The sequence below is a fragment of the Andrographis paniculata genome, unplaced genomic scaffold (assembly GCF_009805555.1).
Source record: "Andrographis paniculata isolate CXL003 unplaced genomic scaffold, ASM980555v1 Contig60END, whole genome shotgun sequence".
Lineage (NCBI taxonomy): Eukaryota > Viridiplantae > Streptophyta > Magnoliopsida > Lamiales > Acanthaceae > Andrographis > Andrographis paniculata.
In genome coordinates, this window is record NW_026137596.1 from 5212975 (window position 1) to 5234149 (window position 21175).

General features: G+C 29.1%; 2 protein-coding genes across 4 annotated transcripts; both read right to left on the minus strand.

The window, feature by feature from the left end:
* Window positions 1–3594: 3594 nt before the first annotated feature.
* Window positions 3595–9328, minus strand: LOC127259284 (uncharacterized). Of its 3 annotated transcripts, XR_007840476.1 has the most exons (12): window positions 9209–9328; window positions 8977–9118; window positions 8002–8062; window positions 7719–7851; window positions 7189–7312; window positions 6917–6973; window positions 6672–6768; window positions 5891–6098; window positions 5194–5254; window positions 4900–5009; window positions 4337–4384; window positions 3595–3836 (listed from the first exon to the last, which is right to left on the minus strand). XR_007840476.1 is itself a non-coding variant. In XM_051286501.1 (11 exons), exons 1-10 carry the CDS (start codon window positions 9310–9312, stop codon window positions 4935–4937), a joined length of 1062 nt encoding a protein of 353 aa, XP_051142458.1. In that variant the 5' UTR covers window positions 9313–9328; the 3' UTR covers window positions 3923–4384; window positions 4900–4934. The 3 variants fall into 3 exon arrangements, 2 of the variants coding, with proteins under 2 accessions (XP_051142458.1, XP_051142457.1); XM_051286501.1 differs by lacking the exon at window positions 3595–3836 and having other exon boundaries at window positions 3923–4384; XM_051286500.1 differs by lacking the exons at window positions 3595–3836; window positions 4337–4384 and having other exon boundaries at window positions 4639–5009.
* A 5010-nt stretch (window positions 9329–14338) lies between these two features.
* Window positions 14339–19680, minus strand: LOC127260074 (vacuolar protein sorting-associated protein 60.1). The gene is made up of 7 exons (XM_051287734.1): window positions 19389–19680; window positions 18264–18415; window positions 16665–16758; window positions 15830–15901; window positions 15596–15707; window positions 14878–15038; window positions 14339–14678 (listed from the first exon to the last, which is right to left on the minus strand). Exons 1-7 carry the CDS (start codon window positions 19455–19457, stop codon window positions 14625–14627), a joined length of 714 nt encoding a protein of 237 aa, XP_051143691.1. The 5' UTR covers window positions 19458–19680; the 3' UTR covers window positions 14339–14624.
* Between the last annotated feature and the right edge of the window lie 1495 nt (window positions 19681–21175).

A 21175-nucleotide genomic window follows, 5' to 3' on the forward strand; every position in this document is an offset into this window, starting at 1 on the left:
TTGTCTAAAATAATTAAAGTTACTTTTTTGAAAATTTTGGAAAAAAAAAATAATGTACAATTGGATTTAAATTTGCATCTCATTTCTCACATTTAAATTCATGCTTCAATCAAAATGATAAGACACACTCATTTTTTAAGAACGTTTTATATTAACTTCGTACTTTTTTTGCTCATATTTTATCGATTTTCAACCCCCCATTCGATTATGTTATTTTTTGCGTAAGAGAAAAACGCCCCCAGCAAGCATTCGATTGAAATTTTCAATGTCCTTTTGATAGTTCTAATATTTTGGGTGTTTATTGTGTTGTTGTCAAGTCTTGTGGGAGAATCTTACATTTCCCACGTTTAATTGAGGATTTTGATGTCCTTTTAGTGGTTCTAATTTTGTTGGATGTTTATGGTGTTCTTGCAAAGGATCATGCAAGAATTCAACGTTTCTAGTGAATGTTTGATTGAGGAATTTGAATTTTTTTTTTTTTTTTCGTGGTTCTAATTTTATAGGTCGTTTTCCGTGTTGTTGTTAGGGCTCGCATGAGAGAGAAACGTCTTCTAGAAGCATTCGATCGAGGACCTCGATGTCGTTTTTTTGTTCTAATTTTACTAGTTGTTTCTCGTGCTATTTTCAAGGATCACAACGATTCCAACGGAGGATAATAATCCTACAATATTTTGCGAAACACCTAATCCACCAACATTCAATTGAAAACGGTAATTAGAACTTAAGTATGATAAATCATCTTCACTATTATCTAAATATAATATATTTGAGGTAGGTGTGGGTCCCGAAATTTCAAAGTTTTTTTTTTTCTCTCTTTTTTGCTTTTTTAATAATTTTAAATTAATTTAATATTTTTTTAAAATTTACATTTAAATTCATAATTAATTATAGTTATAATTATTTGTACTAATTGATCATTATCAATACATTTTAATTAATTATTTTGTATTAATTACATAATGCTAAATTAGGTATAAATAAAACTTATTATTGTACAATATATTCTACAAAAAATTTAGTATAAAAAACTATAATATCTAACATTTATATATTTAAGAAAAATTATAATAAGACATTTATAAAATTAATAAATTGTGCATGTATTATTATACTCATTTCCTTTTATCCCATTCTAAGGGTCTGTTTGGTTTGAAGAATTTGGAGGGGAAGAGAGAGCAGGGAATGAGAAAAATTACAATTATTTGGTTTTGTTCAAATTTTTTTTAAAACCTTTGTTGTTTCCCTCAAAATTGGAAGAATTTGAAGATGAGGGAAAGATGCCTATATTTTTATTTTATAAAATTACTATTATATCTTTAATATTATATATTACATTATTTGTATTTAATTATACATAAATTATATTATACGTATTTTATAATTAATAATTAGTTATAATATTTTTAAAATTTATAATGTAATTAAATTATAAAACACATATAAATTAAATTAATATTATTTTAATTATTTAATTAAACCTTAGGCTTTAATTATTAAAATAAATTTATATTTATTATATTTATGTAACACTATAAAAAAATATTTATCTTGTAAAATATTCTAAATACATAAAATTTATGTTAGAATGATTATTTTGTTATTAACTGATTCAATTTTTTCTTATATATAATTTTATTTTTATTTATTTTTTATTTACATGATATAAATATATATATACTTATTTTAAGATGTCATTCTTATATCAAAATTGATGTTTTATTAATAAATTAATAAAATTTTATTAAATACTTTTATTTTTATTTATTTATACAATATAAGGATAAAACAATAAAATTATTATATTTTTTCTTCCCTTCCTTATTCAACCAAACACAAAAATATCATTTTCCTTCACCTCTTCACCTCCCATCTTTTCATTTTCATATGAACCAAACACACTGTTACAATTTTAATATTCTCTCTCCTCCCTCTGTGGCCTCCCATCTCTTCCATTAAAATCTCTCTCCTCCTCTGCCTTCATTTGAATTAAACAAGACCCTAAGGTCTCATTTACTTTTTGCCGATTGATTTTGCATATTAATTATTATATCAAAACGTAAGTACAAATTAAGAAAAAATTGCAAAAATACTTCTATTAGTGTTTTATATTACCAATAGAATGACATTTGTATACAAAAAATATATAAATATAAGAATATTTTTAATATTAAGTATAATGACGAAAAAAAATCAATGTAACCCTTAAGACAGACGGAGAGAGTATTAAAATTAATTTGCTAACTTTTACTACCTCTGTCTCACAACAAGACAATAGTTTTTTTTTTTTTTTTCATATAAATTTTTTAATATTGTATTATATTATATTAGTTTATAGTTAAAAATAAAATAAAAATGTATTATGAAATGGTACCTTTATTTTGGAAAATAGTACATTCTTATGGGACGAATGAAGTATTATTTATTTATTTATATCAAATCAGTAGAATTCATATTAAAATGTTTTTTTTTTAATTTTTTAATAAAAAAATATATTAATCTTTCATAAATAAATATATCATACTTTATAAAGCAATAATCAACACAATTTAAGAGATATTTTGTAACAATGATGGAAAAATTATGGTTATATTATAAAAATATGCATAAATTCTTAATTTTATCATAAATTCCATACATTAATTTGTAATTTATGTATGTTTGTGAGCTTATAAAATGTCATCTCCACATCATATTTTTTTTCATCAACAAATATAAATCTTTTATCTCAATCACACTCCTATGTATCTTTCCCATAGGTTTTTCTGATGAGTAAATTTTTTTTGGTGGTTACCATTCCGACATTTAATTTATGTATATTGGTGAGCTTATAAAATGTCATTTCCACATCTCATTTTTTCTCATCAACCAATATAAATCTTTTCTCTCAATCACTCTCTCTATGTATCTTTTCGATAGTTTTTTCTAGTGATTTTTTTTACGATAACATGACTCTCCTCCGTGTTCAAGACTCCCGACACAATTCGTTTTTTCTCAATTTAGTTCGTCGGAATTCCGAAATATTAGAGTTTCACCAAATATGAAAATGAATATCTTTGTATACACCATAAACTATGGGTATTATTAGAATGTCTTCATTTTATAGGTCGAAGTTTTATCCTCGACTCAAATATATAATATTTAGATAATATAGCACATTCTTTAACTTTTGATCTCATTTAAACCCGCTAATCAAACCCAAATCAATGATAAATATATCATTAATTTATTTTTATTCATTCATATCAATTATACTCACTTATCAATCCATTTCGAGAAATTTTTAATTTAATTTATATAATTAAATACTTTTGAATAATTTTAGTCTGGCTTGTCAACACAAATTGCTTGCTATGTTTAACAATTCTAGTAAACTATCGTTTTTATTATTAACATGTATATATATATATATAAAAGAATATACTGAGAATATTGTACAAATAATATCAAATATTTGTATTTATAGTAACTACACCAAAGTAACCCTACTATAAATACAAATATCTTTTACTATATTTACAATATTCTCAGCATATTCTTATATATATATATATATATACACACACACGCGTTAATATTGATGACCATATATAGGCTCTATTTATAAACTCATGAATTTTTTAAATACCATTTCATTAAATTTATCAGTGCCTGAGCTTCGAATTAGCTAATTAAGGAATATACTAGTAGTCTCGTAATGGATGGTCTGGTAACGTAGGAGTTGAATTTGTAATCGTGAGGTCATAAATTCAAACCCCGACGCCTCAAGTCACCTGCCACACATGGTTCGGCCGGAGGTTTACCTAGCGCGCACTTTCGGCAGCGGCTGCGGATTCTCACTTATAAAGGAAAACATAAAAATTAAGGACTATAATACTAAAAATAGTTTAAACATTTCTTTTAATAAATAATTTTAAATTGTAAATATTTCTTTTAGTACTAGAGATATCAAGGGTATGTTTGTTGTATTTTGATATTTTTAATATAAAATATTGAAGATAGTGTAGATAATATAAAAAGAAAAAATATATATAATACATTAAGGGTGTGTTTGTTTGGGGATTGGATTTTAAATACATTATTCATCCTATTTTCTTTCCCAAAAAATATCAAATCAAACACATATTTTTCATTTTTTATATTATACTAAAAATCAATTTTACATTCCAAAACATCACGTCAACACCTATTATACAACTATTCAAATTCAAAATTTTTACTATTCAAATCCCAACTCAAAATCCAAAGCCCCAACCAAACACACCCTAAACTTTCTAACTTTCTTTTAGAAAATGCGTTAGAAAATTTTTGTTAAAAGAAAGCAGCCATGCTTTTTTACCTGGGCACACTCTTTTATTAACAATTCCATCGCCACGATTGGTCAACCCTACATGTTCCGGTCAAAATTTGCCAAAAATAAAACAAATTATCAAATTATTATTTATCCTCTTTAAGAAGGATCTCAATAAAAGCACATAAAAAAAAAATAATAACAATAATAATTTCAATACACTTCAAATTTCGAAGCTCTTAAAATCCAAACTAAAATTTCAAATTCCAACACAAACCAAACCAACCCATACAGTTAAAATAACTAAAAATAAAACATCAAAATTTAGCAATAAAAATTGTAAATTAACAAGCAAATATTTTCTCTACTTGAATTTATTTTTATATCTTACTATTATTCTCCTTTTATGAGCACAATCACAAATTTAATCTCAATGATTCACTGATCCAAATTTTTTATAATAAGTTGTTTATATAATATAATTTTAATAATTTATAAACTGGGCAACGCACGGGTCTATCGTACTAGTATTTTATAACAGAATGTCCAATTATAATTGAGAAATCAAAACTATGGGAGCAACCAGCTATGCAAGGCAAGCAGAGACTGACCTAATCTTGTGGATATATGGATGATATCTGGGAACTCAACTGCCATTGCCAACAATGGTTGAACAAAGCTGAGAGGCTAATTTAACAACTCCCCACATCGATGCGTCATTCTGCACCACAAACCAACACACAAATACAGATTTACGACAACTAAATACAATTATACAAAAGATCGCACATACGAACTAATATTTCAGAAATGTATGAAAAATGTTGTTTCATGAATGGATTGTGAATCATTTTTTACTTAGAGAGCAGAAAGAAAAGGCAAAGATTTTGAAGCTTTATTCTTACCATATACACAACATCGAAAGCATTCCTATAGCTATCACTGGAACTGTCAATGTTGTCATTTCTGCAACCAAAAAAAAACACTTCATAAATCAGACAACTGAAAATTATAAAAATGTGTAGTTCTATTCTTTATCATCAGCTACTGGTAATGGGGAAAACCATAAAGAAGCCAATTGTGAAAACAGAAAACAGGTGGGATCACCAAGCAAGATGCTTTCACAGTATTACAAGATCTGCCGATCGTTAAAAGCATGAAGATTTTGCAATGTCATAAGGCCTACCTAAGTTCTACATCAATATGTAGCCATGCTGCAGGTTCATACATTCAGGACAGCAGATAATCCATATTTGTCAAATAAATCCTAGCTATTGTGTTCTCTGGTAAGTTTAGCACAATATTAGCATAAAAAAAAGTCAACAACAACAATACACAATTTTCAGTTAATTTAATCCCACAATTTCATTAAGATAAACTAATTAACACTTAGCCTAGTCTGTCAGCTTGTTTTTCGACCCAATTCAATAGCCCAGAAAATCGTAGGATCAAAATTACTAAAAGAAGCATCTAATATTGCAATCAACTTTAAATTAGAAATACACAATTGTGAGATTGAGGGTATTGTTTTGCCACACAAAATTATTTTGATAAGAATTGCGGATCTCACTTATTTATACAAATGGGTACACTATAACTCACAGGAAAGCAACCGATATTCTTGTATCGTAGATCAAGCCATCAGACATTCCCAGGTCTCCAATGTGATCACCGAGTAGTAGTACATTAGTTCTCGATTTAACAGAGGACATGTCATCAATCAATGCATCAGCATCACCCAACTGATCATCCATTGGTCCAGCCATGTCAATTGCATGCTCGTTCTTATTCAATACATGGATTGTCTTCCCTGCAATAGACCAACCAAAATATTGCATGAATATTTTGCAGCTATAGCAAGGAATGATGACAAGAAAAGAACGACCAAACGAGAAACATTAAATCTGCACATAATCAGGGGACTCAAATAAAACAAATGCACATTTGAAATCAAATGTAGCCCTAAAAAATATCTCTTCAAACTTTTCTTTCCCGCAACTACCAAATTAAGTAATTCAGATTCAGCTAGGGCTGGAGCCTGGATGCATCTGCAGAGTTTGATTCCTGCTCAAGAGGAAGGCCTGACAAGAGATGTTACATGACACAATAATGAGAGCAGGGATCGTGACCACACATTGGTATTAGCACTTCCCTTACCAAATTACCCAAAGATCAAAACCTTAATTTAAACATCCTCGCAGAACGCCAGTGTTTGTCAGTGTGTGTATGCGCAGGCACACCAGAGAGACAGACAGAATCACATTTAAGAAGGTGGATGATCAGAAAGAAATGACAAAAAACTGATGCTTCGTAACTAAAAAGGATCAAGAAGAATGCATATGATAAAAAGTTTACAAAAAGCCTCATAGAAGGAAAGGAATACCTTTAAATGATACAAGGCTACCGCTGTCATCAAACTCCATTCTGTTGGATACAATTCTGACATTCTTAAAGGATTGATGAAGTTTCTGCCTCAGAACCTTGTAAAGGAAGAAAGGAAGTTGTAGATAAATAAGTACCCATCTTCATCAACTTTTCAAGAACTACATGAAAAAAAAAAAAAAAAAAAAAAAAAAAAAAACACTATAATGATTTAAGAAAAGTAATCAGAATATGGAAAAAACTAACCTCTTCGATAATATCTGCAAGGCCAGCAGAAAATATGAGGATGGGAACATTATTCTTCTGTGGCAAGTAAACTAGAGATCAGAGTTGAAGTGTCAAACAAGAATCTGTATACTACTGCTTGGTGATTAGAGAGGGTCTCTGCATAGATTACTTAATATGGCATGCCAGATTTCTCTCTTTTACTCAAACGTTATTAAACCCCAAAACTACCATTAACTTTGTTATCTGATCTGTTGGAAAACTTGATGCTCCAAAAAACTAATTCTAATTACCTCTAGCAATTCAAAAAGTTCAATAACACCCTCTCTGAATGCAATCCTTGATTTGGTCACAGAGCTCTTTATAGCATCATAGTTGAGTCCTCCCTCCATAAGAAGACCATGTGTTTTCCCCCACCTGCTTTTATTGTGTCAACCACTTTGACCATCTCAAAGCCTTTTTATTAATTTCAGGAATTCCCAAGCCTTTGATGGAAAATATTTTCATAAACCAAACCCAGAGAAACTTAAGTGACACATTTAATATGTTCACTACACAAGCTAATAGGTTTTAGGGTGAACTGCAACTTGCCACTGTAAACGCAATTTTATTTTTTTTGGCACCCACAGAAAAATCTCTGAATAAACACTATATCAGTTTTCTAAAAAACAAAAATCCTTTTGGGAGGTACATTATGATATTCCAAACAAGAAAATTTGAGAAGTTTCTAAGCAGAAGTTCTTTTCACATTTCATGTCTTAAAAAACCAATTCGTAATTTACCATATATTTCGGAATCTATCTTAGGTAGTCAAATCACATACCATTCTTCCATAAGTTTGGCTTTCTCATCAAGTGGAATTGTTGGGTCTATTTCTAATGGATGATAATATTCATATAATTCCTGCCTCTTGAGATCATACTCAGGATTCCCTTGTTGCAAAAGGCCATGGCTACCTATATTTGAGTTGTAACAAAAATAATGAGCTACGAGCTAACAACTTGAAAAGTCTTTGCAGATGGGACAGCAGTCAACATTACCACAATGAATCAACATGTAACTTTGTAAGAAGATATTTATCAAGATATAGAAACAGAGCAACTTACTATGCCCTCGCTGACCATCAACCCAATACTTTGTTAGTGTAGCATCAAAATCTGCAATAACCTGTTTTTTTCATTTCTTTTCAGAACGAAGTAGATGCAATAATCTAAAGACAAATTGAAAGTAACAGACATTTTAATTGCATGCCAAAGAACAATAACATGATGGGCTATCAGCCAGCCATAAAGTGTGACCTGAAACAGATTGGTTCAAATTTTAAAAATTTAAATTCCCAGTTACTGTCATGCTCTCCACAAACCCCCACCCTCCTGGGTGGAAACTATTTAATACTTCCTTCCCTGTTGGGAAGCAGCAGCCTTAAATGAACTCTATCAGAACAGAATCAATACTTATCATTCTCAGATCACGGAGGCCACTTGAGCCCAGCAAAAATTCCTGCAAAGATGAGGATTATGATTCTACATTGTTGCATGCAATCAGACACCTTCTATAGGCTTGTCTGATGATGATTGGGACTGGAGGTCCAGTAAATTAGTGAGATTTTCTTGGTGCAAATGCAAATACGGTCTGGTTAAGGTATCCTGAGATTCATGTTCCTTCTCCATTGCAAATTTGCAATACAATTTGGGGGTGTAAACACATATCCTTCCAATCTGCAAATTTCTTCGGACCAGTAAAAACAAGATTTGTAACTTCTCCACTATGCTGTATCAGGTAGGTTCAATTATCAGCAACTGAATTTAAATACCTTCAGTTTAAACAACACTGAAAGGGATGGCATTCTGATATCAGAATACCTCTCAAATTTTTCCTTGTCGAAAAAAAAAACTTTTCAAAATGCAGGTTGTTAAGGCAAGGTTTCTTCTATCAATCAAACAACTAGGATGTACGCCATTACAATGCACGAAGTATTTTGTGCACAAATCATCATCTAATCGAAGAAGCATATTATCATGACAATCAGGGAAGAAGAACAATTACAAATAATCAAATAATTGAAAGGGACCAGAAAGCACCTGAAGTTTCAAAGGACCGTCTTTCCGAATGGAGGATATCTTCTTCTGAAGCGATTGAGGGTCGCCCACCATTACTTCAGCACCATCAAACACAACGTGCTCCATTGTTTCACCTTGATAGTTTCTGACACCGCAATAGCTTCTGCAGCACAATATATAATATATATATCATGTTAAACTGTAGAATGGCAGGATTTAAGGCAGAATTGAGGCAAAAATCTCTGATCTATACCTGAAAGGAAAGGAGACGAAATCAGGGAGATGATTGGGAAAGGCAGCCCAAGAGCAGAGAGGGAGAGAGTGGGGGAGAAAGGCGTTGCGCATCCAGTAACTCATGAGATGAGAGTTACTTCTAAAATGAATACTAAGCATCTAGTATTATTCTTGATTACCTTTTTTATCAATCCGTATCATATTTATATTAATATTCATTCAAATTACTTTTTATCACCGTTATAGCATTATTATCTGCACCTATTATTTTTACAATATTAAAAAATTCATAGTAATTATTAATTTTTTTTTTCTATTTTTATTATTTAATAATATATAAATAATATCTATTGTATAATATTATATTTAAATTTTAAAATATTAATTTATATAAATTGTAAAAATATTATACTCCCTCCAAAAGAATTGTCATTTATTTTCTGGACGTAGATTTTTGAATATTAGTATTATATTAATTAGTAATAAAAAAAAAAACAAATAAATAAAAATATCTTATTAGTATCATTAATATAAAAATAATATAAGAGCATCCGTTGCTGTTATTCTCTCCCCTTCATTATCTTTCTCGTCCAGGTCATATTTATCTCAATATTCAAATTATTTTCTTTTATCATTCACCTTCAATACATTACCTTTACTATTTTATATAACTCACAATAATTTATTTGTTTCTATATATTTTTATTACATAATATATATACAAATTATTTATTTATTTATACATATTTCTATATATTTTATTGTCTAATAATATTTTTGTATAATAGTATATTTTAATTTTAAATATTAATTTATATAAATTTTAATATATTAAAGTATATAATTTATTATTTTAAAATTTGAAATTATTCGAAATAAATCAATATATATATTTATAGATAATTTATGTTAAATTTGAATTTAAAAATTTAAAATTTCAAAAGAATTGAATAATATATAACTATTTTTTTAAAATTTTTGTTAGAGGTAACCAGTTCTCGATAAATGTAATAATATTTCCTTGTTAAAGATAATGTGAAAGGTAATTAATTTTTATAGTAAAATCTATAAAGTCAATAATAAAGGTAATAAAAGAGGTGATTATAAATGATGCTCTATGGTAATTAATAATATTAACATAGATTATATAGACAGTACAGTTACTAAATTAGAAAATAGAAATATTGTATTTTTTATTTTGGCTTTTGTTTTTATTTTTTACTTTTGTTTAATTTTTAAATCAATTTATACTTCTATAATTTGAAAGAAGTTAAGCTGGGGTATTATTCTTTTAAATTTGCATTGGAGTTTGGGGATTGTGTTTGTTAACCTCCGTCCCAAATATCATGTTCACGTTGCCGTTTCTATCAGACCCACGTACCATGTTATTTTCCTTTTTTGGAAAATGATTACACACTTTAATCTCATTTTAAATTTTATTTTTTTTAATTTTAATTAAACTAATTAGTTATCTTAATCTTAATTTATAATTATTTATATTATAGGATAATTATTTTCATTAATACATTCTTAATTATCTACTAATTACACCCCTCCTAAAATACCATATCTACGGTGTAGCAGGCACAGTATCTGGGACGAAGGGAGTAGAATTTTGGAAGAGAGTTTTGGAAATTTGTGACTGTGTGCTTATAACTATTTTTTTTTTCAAACTCAATTCACAATATATGTATATACTTCATTCGTCCCATCGGAATTGAACTATTTGATTAGAGACACCGTATTTAAGGTAAGGATATTTAATTAGTTAATAATAATTAGTTAGTATATTACTCCCTCCGTCCACAAACTAACGTCCTACTTTCCTATTTGGAATGTCCAACAATTATTGTCCTATTTCTATTTTTATACACAAAATTTACTCTTTTATCTTTACTTTATTTACTCTTTCATTTTCTATACACAAGATTAAGGGCAAATTTGTTATTTTATAACAAAAATCTTAATTGCCTAAAAATACATGTAAATATCAAATAGGACATTAGAAAATGGATGGAGGGTGTATTATATTATTTTTTATATAATTAATAATATTTATATTTTTAAAGTAAATTTAATATATATATGATTAAAAAAATTAAAAAATATATATAAATATTGAAAAATTATATAGCAATTAAAAAATATATGCAAACAAAAATGGAAATAATGTCAATTGTGGTGAAATGGAGGGAGTATATAATATTATATTTTATTATCTAAACAAAAAGTCATCATTTAGTATAAAAATATTAATTTTTATATTTTTTATACAATTTTTTATATTTCACATAAAAAAAAATATATATTTCAAACTAAAACACTAAAAGTTATTTATTTATTTATTTTTGTTTTAATAAGTTTAGAAAAATTTTGATATAATAATACCAACTCACCGAATTTCAATATGCAGTTTTAACTTCAAAATTATAATTATATTTTTACCTTAAAAAGATTATTCTCTAAATATTTTATTTTATATTTTTTTAAATAACTTTTTATATTTATAATTTACAGAACTTTTATTACTTTCTCTATAAAAATAAAAAAATATACTCCTTTCGTCCGGCTAAAGGGTCTCATTTATCTTTTGCGTCATTGTATTTAACATTAAAAATATTATCATATTTGCATAATTTTTTGTACAATTTTTTCTTTTTTAGTATTACAAGACACTAATAGAAGTATTTTTTTAATTTTTCTTTATTTGGTCTATGTTTTAATATAATAATTAATATTCAAATATCAACACGCAAAAAGAAAATGAGATCCTTAGAACCGGACGAAGGTAGTAATAGATTCAATCGGGCAGTGTCAACTTGGCCCGAAATAATTTTGGGCTTGATTTGTGAGCCTAGATCCGATTTTTTCGAACCGTGCTTATTTTTGCCACCTCTAAGTAAATTTAGCAATATTTCCAAAATGGACAAACCATTTTATGCATATTGTGATGGAAAAACACAGCTATCTATTTTTACAAAATTGATGTGCTCTAAGGCGAATCATAATATCTCGGAGTCAACATATAATATATGTAAGTTACTTAAACGAACACTTCCTGAGGGTTATCGATTTCTATGTATATAAAAAGTTAACGAAAAATATGAAGTTTCTTACCATTAAATAGACCGTTGTCCATATGGAAGTATGCTATTTTGGAAAAATGATGCGGCTTTAAAAAAAGTGCAGGTTTTGTGGTGAGTCATGCACGCTGGAAACATGGTAGTTGGCGGAAGAATATTGTTGCATCACAAATGACATATCTTCCACTGAAAGAAAGATTGAAAAACTTGCATGAGTTTGTTGAAACAAAAAAAAAAAAAAAAAAAAGCAATGACGTGGTAAAGTCATCACCATAGCAAGGTTGGTTGACGAGCCATCCATCTGATGCAGAGACGTTGAAACATTTTGATCGCAGATTGTTCAATTAGGATTTTGCACAAATAGTTTTGCACCTTATGGAGCATATAGGTAAATTGTTCATGTTGGCCAATAATTCTTACCTCATATAATTTTCCACTAGGGACATGTATAAGGAAGGAGTATATGTTCTTATCCACGATTATTTTAGAACTGCATAATCTAAAAAAGTTGATTGATGTATACCTACAATTATTGATGAAAGAGTTGTTGCATTTGCGAACATATGAATATGTTGTCTACGGTACGTATAGTAAACACAAGTTTCAGATGTGTGCTATACTCTTATGAATGATAGTCGACCTATCTTTCTATTGAATGATTTTTAGATGGAGCATGGCAGGAATATATTAGGAATATATTAGGTTGTCTGGTGTGCATGAATGACAATTTAACTTTTTACTTAACTCATTAGAAAAAGTTATGATATTTTGATTGTATTGTATCTTATCACAAAATTATTACGTAGATCGGTCACCTTTATCGTCAAATCAGCAATTTGACGGTTTATCTCAGTAACAATCTAGTTATCGATGGCTGGGGGACATCGGAGGAGCATTGTCCAGGAGCGTTGCGAGACTTCAGATACCAACTGATGCTTTCATCAGTCGCAATAAAATAGATAAAGACATATTCATGTTTTATTTCAATCTTCCTCTCCAAAATATAGGAGGATAGATTTATATAAGTCAAATAAATGCGCTAAGCTCAATTGTTATAAGTCCAATAATAAATAACTAAGAAAATAATAATAAATAAATAAATAAGAACTAAGAAAAGTGATTAAATATTTGGCTCAATGTGTGAATAAATCTTATTTGTCCATAAACGTTATTGTGCACTCGTCTCCATCACATTTTTTTTTTGACATGTAATTTCTCTTGTTGGACGTAGTTTGTAGGTTCAGCTGGAAGTTTATCCTGGGCGCATTTTCGGATAGGAGCTGCGAATTTTCACGTCATAGAAAAAATGATAATTTATTTCTAATCAACTAAAACATCACAAAAGAATGGTATAAACTTTATATTTGAGTGACTAATTCTAAAACATCATAAAAGAATAGTATAAATTTTATATTTGAGTGACTAATTCTGTAATGACTAAATGATATGATATGATAGATTAAGTAAATTTTAGCTAAATGCTTCCACTTACTGAGTTTAATTGAATAAGTTAAATATAATTTCATATAATAAATTAATTAATTTATGCAAGTTAATAGAAACATTCAAAAATTTAATTTATTTTCATTACATGTACCTTTTTTCTTATTTCATATTCATATGTTATTTGTAAATGTAGGATTAGCATTGAGCTTCATAACTTAAAAAAAATTTCTCATTTCAACAGACTCATATTTTTTAAATTTTTTAAAATACATCTGCTATATATCACAATCAACTAATATAATATTATATCCATTAAAACTTGTCCATTCTTTTATATGTAAAAATAAATTATTTATTTTCACGAAATTACATCTAAATTAAAATTACTATTCAAACAAAAAGCCAAAACCAAACATTAGGGTCTGTTTCTTTAGCAATTTTTTTTTCAAATTTTACTATTTCAACTCTGCATTTTTCGGAAAAAATACACTTTTTCCTCTCACAAAACATTTCATCAAACATGATAGTAATACCAAACTCAAACTAATTTTTTCCAAACTCAATCAAAAGAAACACACCCAAATCTTATACACAATAAAGGTAAAGATGAAAAAACGAGGGAAAAGGAAAAGGAAAAGGAAATTGAATGAAATGCAGCAGTGCAGGTAGTAAGTAGTAAGTAAATACAAGTCTTATACACATGATCTATCTCCACCAACCATGTTATCTTCTGTTATGAGTTTAAATTGCACACATGCAATGCAAATCAGGCAAAGAATCAACTTCTGGTTCATGTTATATCTATCTCCAAATCATGCGCTGTGGCTACGATAAATCATATCCATCCGTGTATAATTTTTACAACCTCGCTTTTCCTGTCCACAGACTAGCAGGGAAGATACTTTTCTAGTCTCGCAGTGAAGCTCGTGGCACGGCTGGTAGACCTAGTTCATCGTCTGCCTGTCAAAAGCACAATTGTTGGTTGCATCATTGTCATATGCGAGAATATGAAACATTGCATGATGTTCATTTGTTTGTTTATGGTAGTACGAAGAATGTAAGAAAAACACCAAGCTTGGCTATAAACCAAATGATTTGATATTCCAAGACAATACTGGAGTTCTATGTAAAAGGGAAACAAAATGATTATATATCTCACCTGCACATTTGTTCTGCCTGCCGGGTTTGGAGCATTCCCAGTTGGAGCTGATGGCAAGTTAAGTTCGGATTCCAGATCAGATTCCTTATCAGGCTGTAGGTAAGAAGGGACTCCGTCACCCTCGGTTTCAAACCCCATGTCTGCTTCCAGAGCATCAAGCTCTGAACAACACAACCAACAATCATAAGCATGTGGAACAGATAAAGAACCATAAGGAAAATAATCCAAACAATCAACAAAGGGGAAATAAAAGAGAGTTTTAGTTTTGGCATAAGCATTTTCACGGTCACCATAAGCAATCACCATAAGCAATCACCGCACAGAGGAAAATAACCCATATAATCATCTATACGCATTTCACTGTCACCGAGTAAAATATTTGGTAACTTAAGTAAGAGATGAGATGGATTTCAGAACTTCTGCTCCCATGCAAGATGCTGAAATATATTTGTGAATATGTAAAATGATACATCTTAACATATCCAATTAAAGTTTTAGGTGATGCAGCCATTTAATATAAAGGGAGGTCACTTGGTTCAAATCTCTAAGGACACCATGATAAGGCTGAGGTATTGGTGAAATAAAATAAAAAAATAATTATTAAATAGTATCTCCCCATTATCATAAACTTTTTAGGTAATGTGATTATTTAACATGAGGCAACTTAAAAAAGATCTCGTGTCAACAAAGTTTCAAATTGAGTGTTCAGAATGGTTACCGCCCAATAGCTCATCCTCATCAATGTCATCGGGTACATTATAGCTTCTACCAAGAGATTCTTGGATCTCGTTGCTCACATCCATCAGGTCCATCATCTCATCTTGTAAATTCTATTAACAATCCGAAGATCAACATACAATAAGTATGTAAACAAAAATCTTTCACTATGAAAAATAGGAAAAAAGAGAAACAGAGAGAATAAATGGAAAGATATTGGGAGTGAGATGCAAACATCTATGTCTTGAATTTTCACTGTCTTCATCATTCCTTTCAGCTCTTTGTTTGCAGACTTCAAGGCTGTCATCTGGAAGGTATGAAGCAGCATTAGCAACAGAGGTACCCAAACCATAAGCCATAAATGATCCAACAAAGCATCTATATCCATCTTTCATTTGACACATAACGCAACAAGGAAGCATAAAAGATAATCATAATAACAAAATGATGGCCATGTTCAGAAAAATGTACTTCTGCATAGAACATGGTGGTCCTCCAACATCATGAACTGCTATTTGGAAAAGACACTTTAAAGTGAATTTCATGAAACTGTGAACAATGCTCAGACAATAATGAAAGCTCTCGCCAATCATGCCAGAATTTTAAATGTAAGTCAACTCAAAAAGACTAAGGCAAATCCCTGGTAGTTATAAAAACGTCACGCACATCAAATGTTCATGTAAGAAGCAGTCCATAATGCATTGCATCAAATCAAAAGACAAACTTTTCAGCAATCCTTGTTTGGATGTATTTTTTATAGGTTAAATGATTTTCAATATGCTGAATCCCCTGAACATAAAATTTACAAACAGTAAAGATAAACACACACACACACATATATATAAACAATTCAATAGGTATTTCACCATACTAGCTGCCCAAATTTAGTCATACTAAAAGGAAAAAACCCAACCTCACCATAAGACTAAGCATCAATGATGCATTCACCAACCAAATCACTATTCATCTTAAGGATACTTTGTTTCAATTTGAATTGGGAATTAGTTCACCTTATAAATATTTTATTATTAATAAAGGGAAAGAATGTAGGTCACAAGAGTAGAACATACTGTTTGTTGGGCATCCTTTATTCCCTCAGCAGCGAAGGCTACTTGATCCAGGTTGAATGTCTGATTGTAAAGCATATCGCGCTGACCTTCATACCTAGACAGATGAGTGCTAAATATAAGAACTGGGTTGTGCGAAGAAATAGTGGCAGATTCAGTTTAACATTATTCTACTAATTCATATAAGTAATAGGCATTGATAGACTGTAGTCCATAAGTCAGATGGTTAATACAAACACAATAAGATATTAAAAGAATATGTCCAATAACCCACAGAAATTTCTTACTGAGTCTGCGTGGAATTCAAAACAGAATTGCATATAATCTGATGGGATTTTTAGAAGAAGGCTTTGTTTAGATACACATTTGAGAGAGAAAATAATGGAGAATTTATGTGCAAATAGTGAAGTAGTATGCATTTTTTAGCGGTCTTTTGTATTTAGTTTACAAATATGTATGTTGTTAAAATATATACATACATATATATATCAGAACTGTTAGATGGTGTTAATATTAGTATTTGAGCTAAGCCCACTGGGCCTCTTATATAAATATATATGTGCATACTACCCTAGAATCAGTTGAATCAATTGAGAGAAATCTACATAGTATTAGAGCTGTACTAAATAAGTGCAGGGATGTTTACTATGTCTTTTCATTTTCATTTTCTCTCCAAAAACATCATGTTCAACGGCCATTTTTCATTTAAAACTTTACATCAAACAACTATTTTACCTCAAAAACATCAAAACCAAGAACACCAAAACACAAGCAAGCAAACACACCATTAATAATCTCAAACTTCCAAAGGAAAAAATTGACAGCCAAAACAAATTGCAATAAACATATTATACAATGCTTTGTCTTTTAGGACATACTTTAGGACCTAAGGAAAAATACATAACAAATTTTATTAATGAGAAAATACACAAGTGGGTGACAACAAACTTCTTAAAAGAACTGAATCAAACAAACTTAATAGAGGCTGCGAATAGAAGGAACCCTAGAGAAATCAATATTCGTTTTACGGTTGTTTTCAATTTAATTCCCACTATTACATTTTCAAGGCAATGTTTGGGGATGAAAGTTGAAATGTTTACAAAAATACATTTACCTGAATCTTGCAGCTTAACTATTGAATCGCCAGCAAAGCACTCTCTAAAGCTTGATATATATATATATTTTATTATTATTATTATTATTATGCATTTACATTGCATCATGTAGGAAAAGCAGTTTATGTACAGTATTAAGTTCATTACAGTTTGTAAGGGCAGGAGGGGGGATATGCTTTTCAATTATTTTCCTTCATCACCTTCAAATTTGTTTTGGAATTAAAAATGCATACAATAACTTCTTATCGCTGTGTGAGTTTTTGGAAGATAGAGAACCAAAGACAAGCACTTAACAAGAAAATGAATTTCTAGATGCAGGCAGATAAATTCAAGTGCATTGATATGTCCTCGAATCACAAAGAATAGCAGACCTCGCATTTCAATCTCGTACAAAATGAGAAGTACCAAAGCAATCATAATATTAGTAAATACGAGTAAAAGCTATGGTGTGTTACTGCTGCATCTAGTATAGAGTAAATTAACTCACATTCTTTTCTGCTTAAGAACCCTCATGGCTCTAGCTTTGACAGCTTCTTGAGCTGGGCCCGGTCTAGTCTTCTTGATCTGTTCCTTATATTTTGCAAGTTCAGCATCAAGTTTCTTTATTTTGTCATCAACATTTTCACCTCTTTTATTAATCTGAAAATATATAAAACAAATATAAGTTCCAAATATGTTTAAATACTGGATAAATGGAACAAAACTTCAAAAAAACTAAAACTTCACACCACTGAGGAATAATGAACAATACAATCATTCACCCCATATAACCTCCTCCAAGTCTTCATCATGACAAAGCCATAAGTAAAAAACACAAACTTTCGGAAATATATCGTTCTATCTACCACTGCTGAACTGAAAACTCTAGGGATTGACTGACAAAAAGCATAAATGTAAGGAGAAATAGTTACACTACATATTAAATTTATTGACTAATCATATCATACCAAACAAATCTCAAACTTCACTAAATTTAGCATAATTAAAACTTAAAAATTACTTGCAAAATTTATCACATTTGAAACTTGTAATCATATCCAAACAAAACACACACAGAGAGAGAGAGAGAGAGATCATTTTCAACCCTAATCTAAAAATGGATCTAGGAGGGTTGCCAGTATTGTCATGAGAACCTCCATCAATTAATGCACAGAAATCCCTGCGGTAGAAAAATCAATATGGATAAGTATGATGTCTTTTAGGGAGCTACAACTGGCCCTCAATCAAATTGAAAGATATCCATGTAAAACCCAAGCCTAGAGCTCAAATATACTAAAAAAATGCTGATAAGAATCACTTGAGAAAACAACTAGCTACCAACTAGTTTCACTGATCTGCCATTACAACTTCACAGTGCCTAAATACACTATATCATCATTACTTTACGACCTGTCAAAACTCCTATGACCCAATCGTTACTTTACGACTAATCTGAACCTCCAAACACTCGATCATGAAATTCTTTTCCAAAATCCAGATAACCAAGATCATTTTGCTTCAAACAACAATACTGAAGCAGCAGATCATGAATTGAACAACCAATTTTCTCCCCGAAGCAACCAAAAACAAAAAGAAAAAAGGAACAACTGGTTTCGTCAACTGAAACACAAACCCGATCAGAGGCATCTTGAACGGAGGGCGGAGGTTCCTTGTCTTTCTTCACTCCAAATACCCTCCTCATCTTCGCTCCGGATCAAACAAGGTAGTCTCCTCCTCGTGTGCTCCAAAAGAAATTTAGGGCTTTTAGAAATTGGTCAGAAAATCAAACCCAGACGCAGAAAAATAGCAAGATACGAATTACTCCGGTCGTAAGTAGATTCGACGATGATAAACGCGTATCCGAAGAACTTTCCGGGTAAAGACCGCCGATTGATGGGCAATATTTTCTCGAACGGCGTGTGAAATTGCTTACAAAAATTAATATTTGGGCCACCCCTTTTTCAACATCTGTTTTAGCAACGGGCAGCCCAAAAGAGACTTTTGTCCAAAATAATAAACTTCTTATTATTTAACATTAAAAATATTTTTATATTTGTATAAATTTTTTATGTCATTTTATTAATAAAACACTAATGTTATTTTTGCAATTTCTTTTAATTTGTATTATATTTTTATATAGTAATTAATATTCAAATATCAACATGCAAAAAGTAAATGAGACTTTTAGAAGGTTATATTAAAAATGAATTACAAAAATTTAAAAGTGAATTCAATTTAAAATTTGTACTACATTTTCTTGGAAGGTTTAAAATTTGTGAGGAATATATGTATTTTTATTATAAATTATACATATTTTAGTTTTGATTTGAAGAAACTTTTTGAATGTGAATATAAAAAATTATGTGAGTAATATAAAAATTAATATTTTATATTGAATACTAATTTTTGTAAAAAAATAAATTATATATATTAAAATATTAGTCGGAAAAAAATGGGACAAACAAATCCCTTATTATTTAAAATTCAAATCCAAAACAAAAAACCACAAACAAACTAACCAAAAAGATTATTTTGTTTTAGTCTGAGACCAAAATAAATAATATTCATTCTTACACAGTTCTTAATAAACATGCAATATCTTTTGATATAAAATATTTATTAAATTTAAATTTAAATAAAAACCAAACAAAAAAATATATATATATATATATAAAACAAAACCAAACACAACAAATGTAATAATAATAACTAGTCAATGCCCCGTGATATCCACAGTGCAATTGACGAAAAAAAATTGCAATTTTTATATTGTATATAATCTACGAAAAAATTACAATATTCATCGTTTGAATTTAATCGTGTTTATCGTATCCTAATTGTATATATATTACATCCATTTTTAATCATCTTTTTTTTTAAAAAAAAAAAAGTAGTATTAATAAATTATACATATATATATCTTATCCCAAAAAAAAAAAAAAACCTTTAGGTTGTGTTTGGTTGTAGGTTTTCATAGGATTTTATATTATTTTTACCAAATTTTTTTTTATAAAAAACATGAAATCAAATATTTCTTCTTAAATTTATATAATATTTTGACACTAAAATTAAATTTAAATATAATATACTCCTTGTATCAGTATTTTTATGTTAGTTTTTTTTTTGTAAATTACAAAAAAAAAAAAAATCATGCATAAAATTCGAGGACGAAGAAAGTAATAAAAAAAAATTAAATATTTAATTTAATATCTTTTATAGAAAAAATTATAAAAGTAGTATAAAACCTGTAAAAATCTACAACCAAACACAACCTTAAGATTTTACTTCATCCGTCTCATATAATTTGTCCATTTTTTATATTTTCGTCCGTCCTATATAATATGTCATTTCATTTTTTGGATATATAATTATATATTTTAATCACATTTTAAAATTTATATTTTTTATTTTAATTAAACT

Excerpts from the sequence above, each read along its gene's own strand:
- LOC127259284 (XM_051286501.1), bottom strand. The coding sequence starts at position 9,312 with ATGAGTTACTGGATGCGCAACGCCTTTCTCCCCCACTCTCTCCCTCTC. Across the intron at positions 9,119-9,208 it reads TTCGTCTCCTTTCCTTTCAG|AAGCTATTGCGGTGTCAGAA; the intron begins GTATAGATCAGA and ends ATTGTGCTGCAG. Across the intron at positions 5,255-5,890 it reads AGAATATCGGTTGCTTTCCT|AAATGACAACATTGACAGTT; the intron begins GTGAGTTATAGT and ends TTTTGGTTGCAG.
- LOC127260074 (XM_051287734.1), bottom strand. The coding sequence starts at position 19,457 with ATGAGGAGGGTATTTGGAGTGAAGAAAGACAAGGAACCTCCGCCCTCC. Across the intron at positions 18,416-19,388 it reads TTCAAGATGCCTCTGATCGG|ATTAATAAAAGAGGTGAAAA; the intron begins GTTTGTGTTTCA and ends ATATATTTTCAG. Across the intron at positions 15,039-15,595 it reads TGAGGATGAGCTATTGGGCG|AGCTTGATGCTCTGGAAGCA; the intron begins GTAACCATTCTG and ends TGTGTTGTTCAG.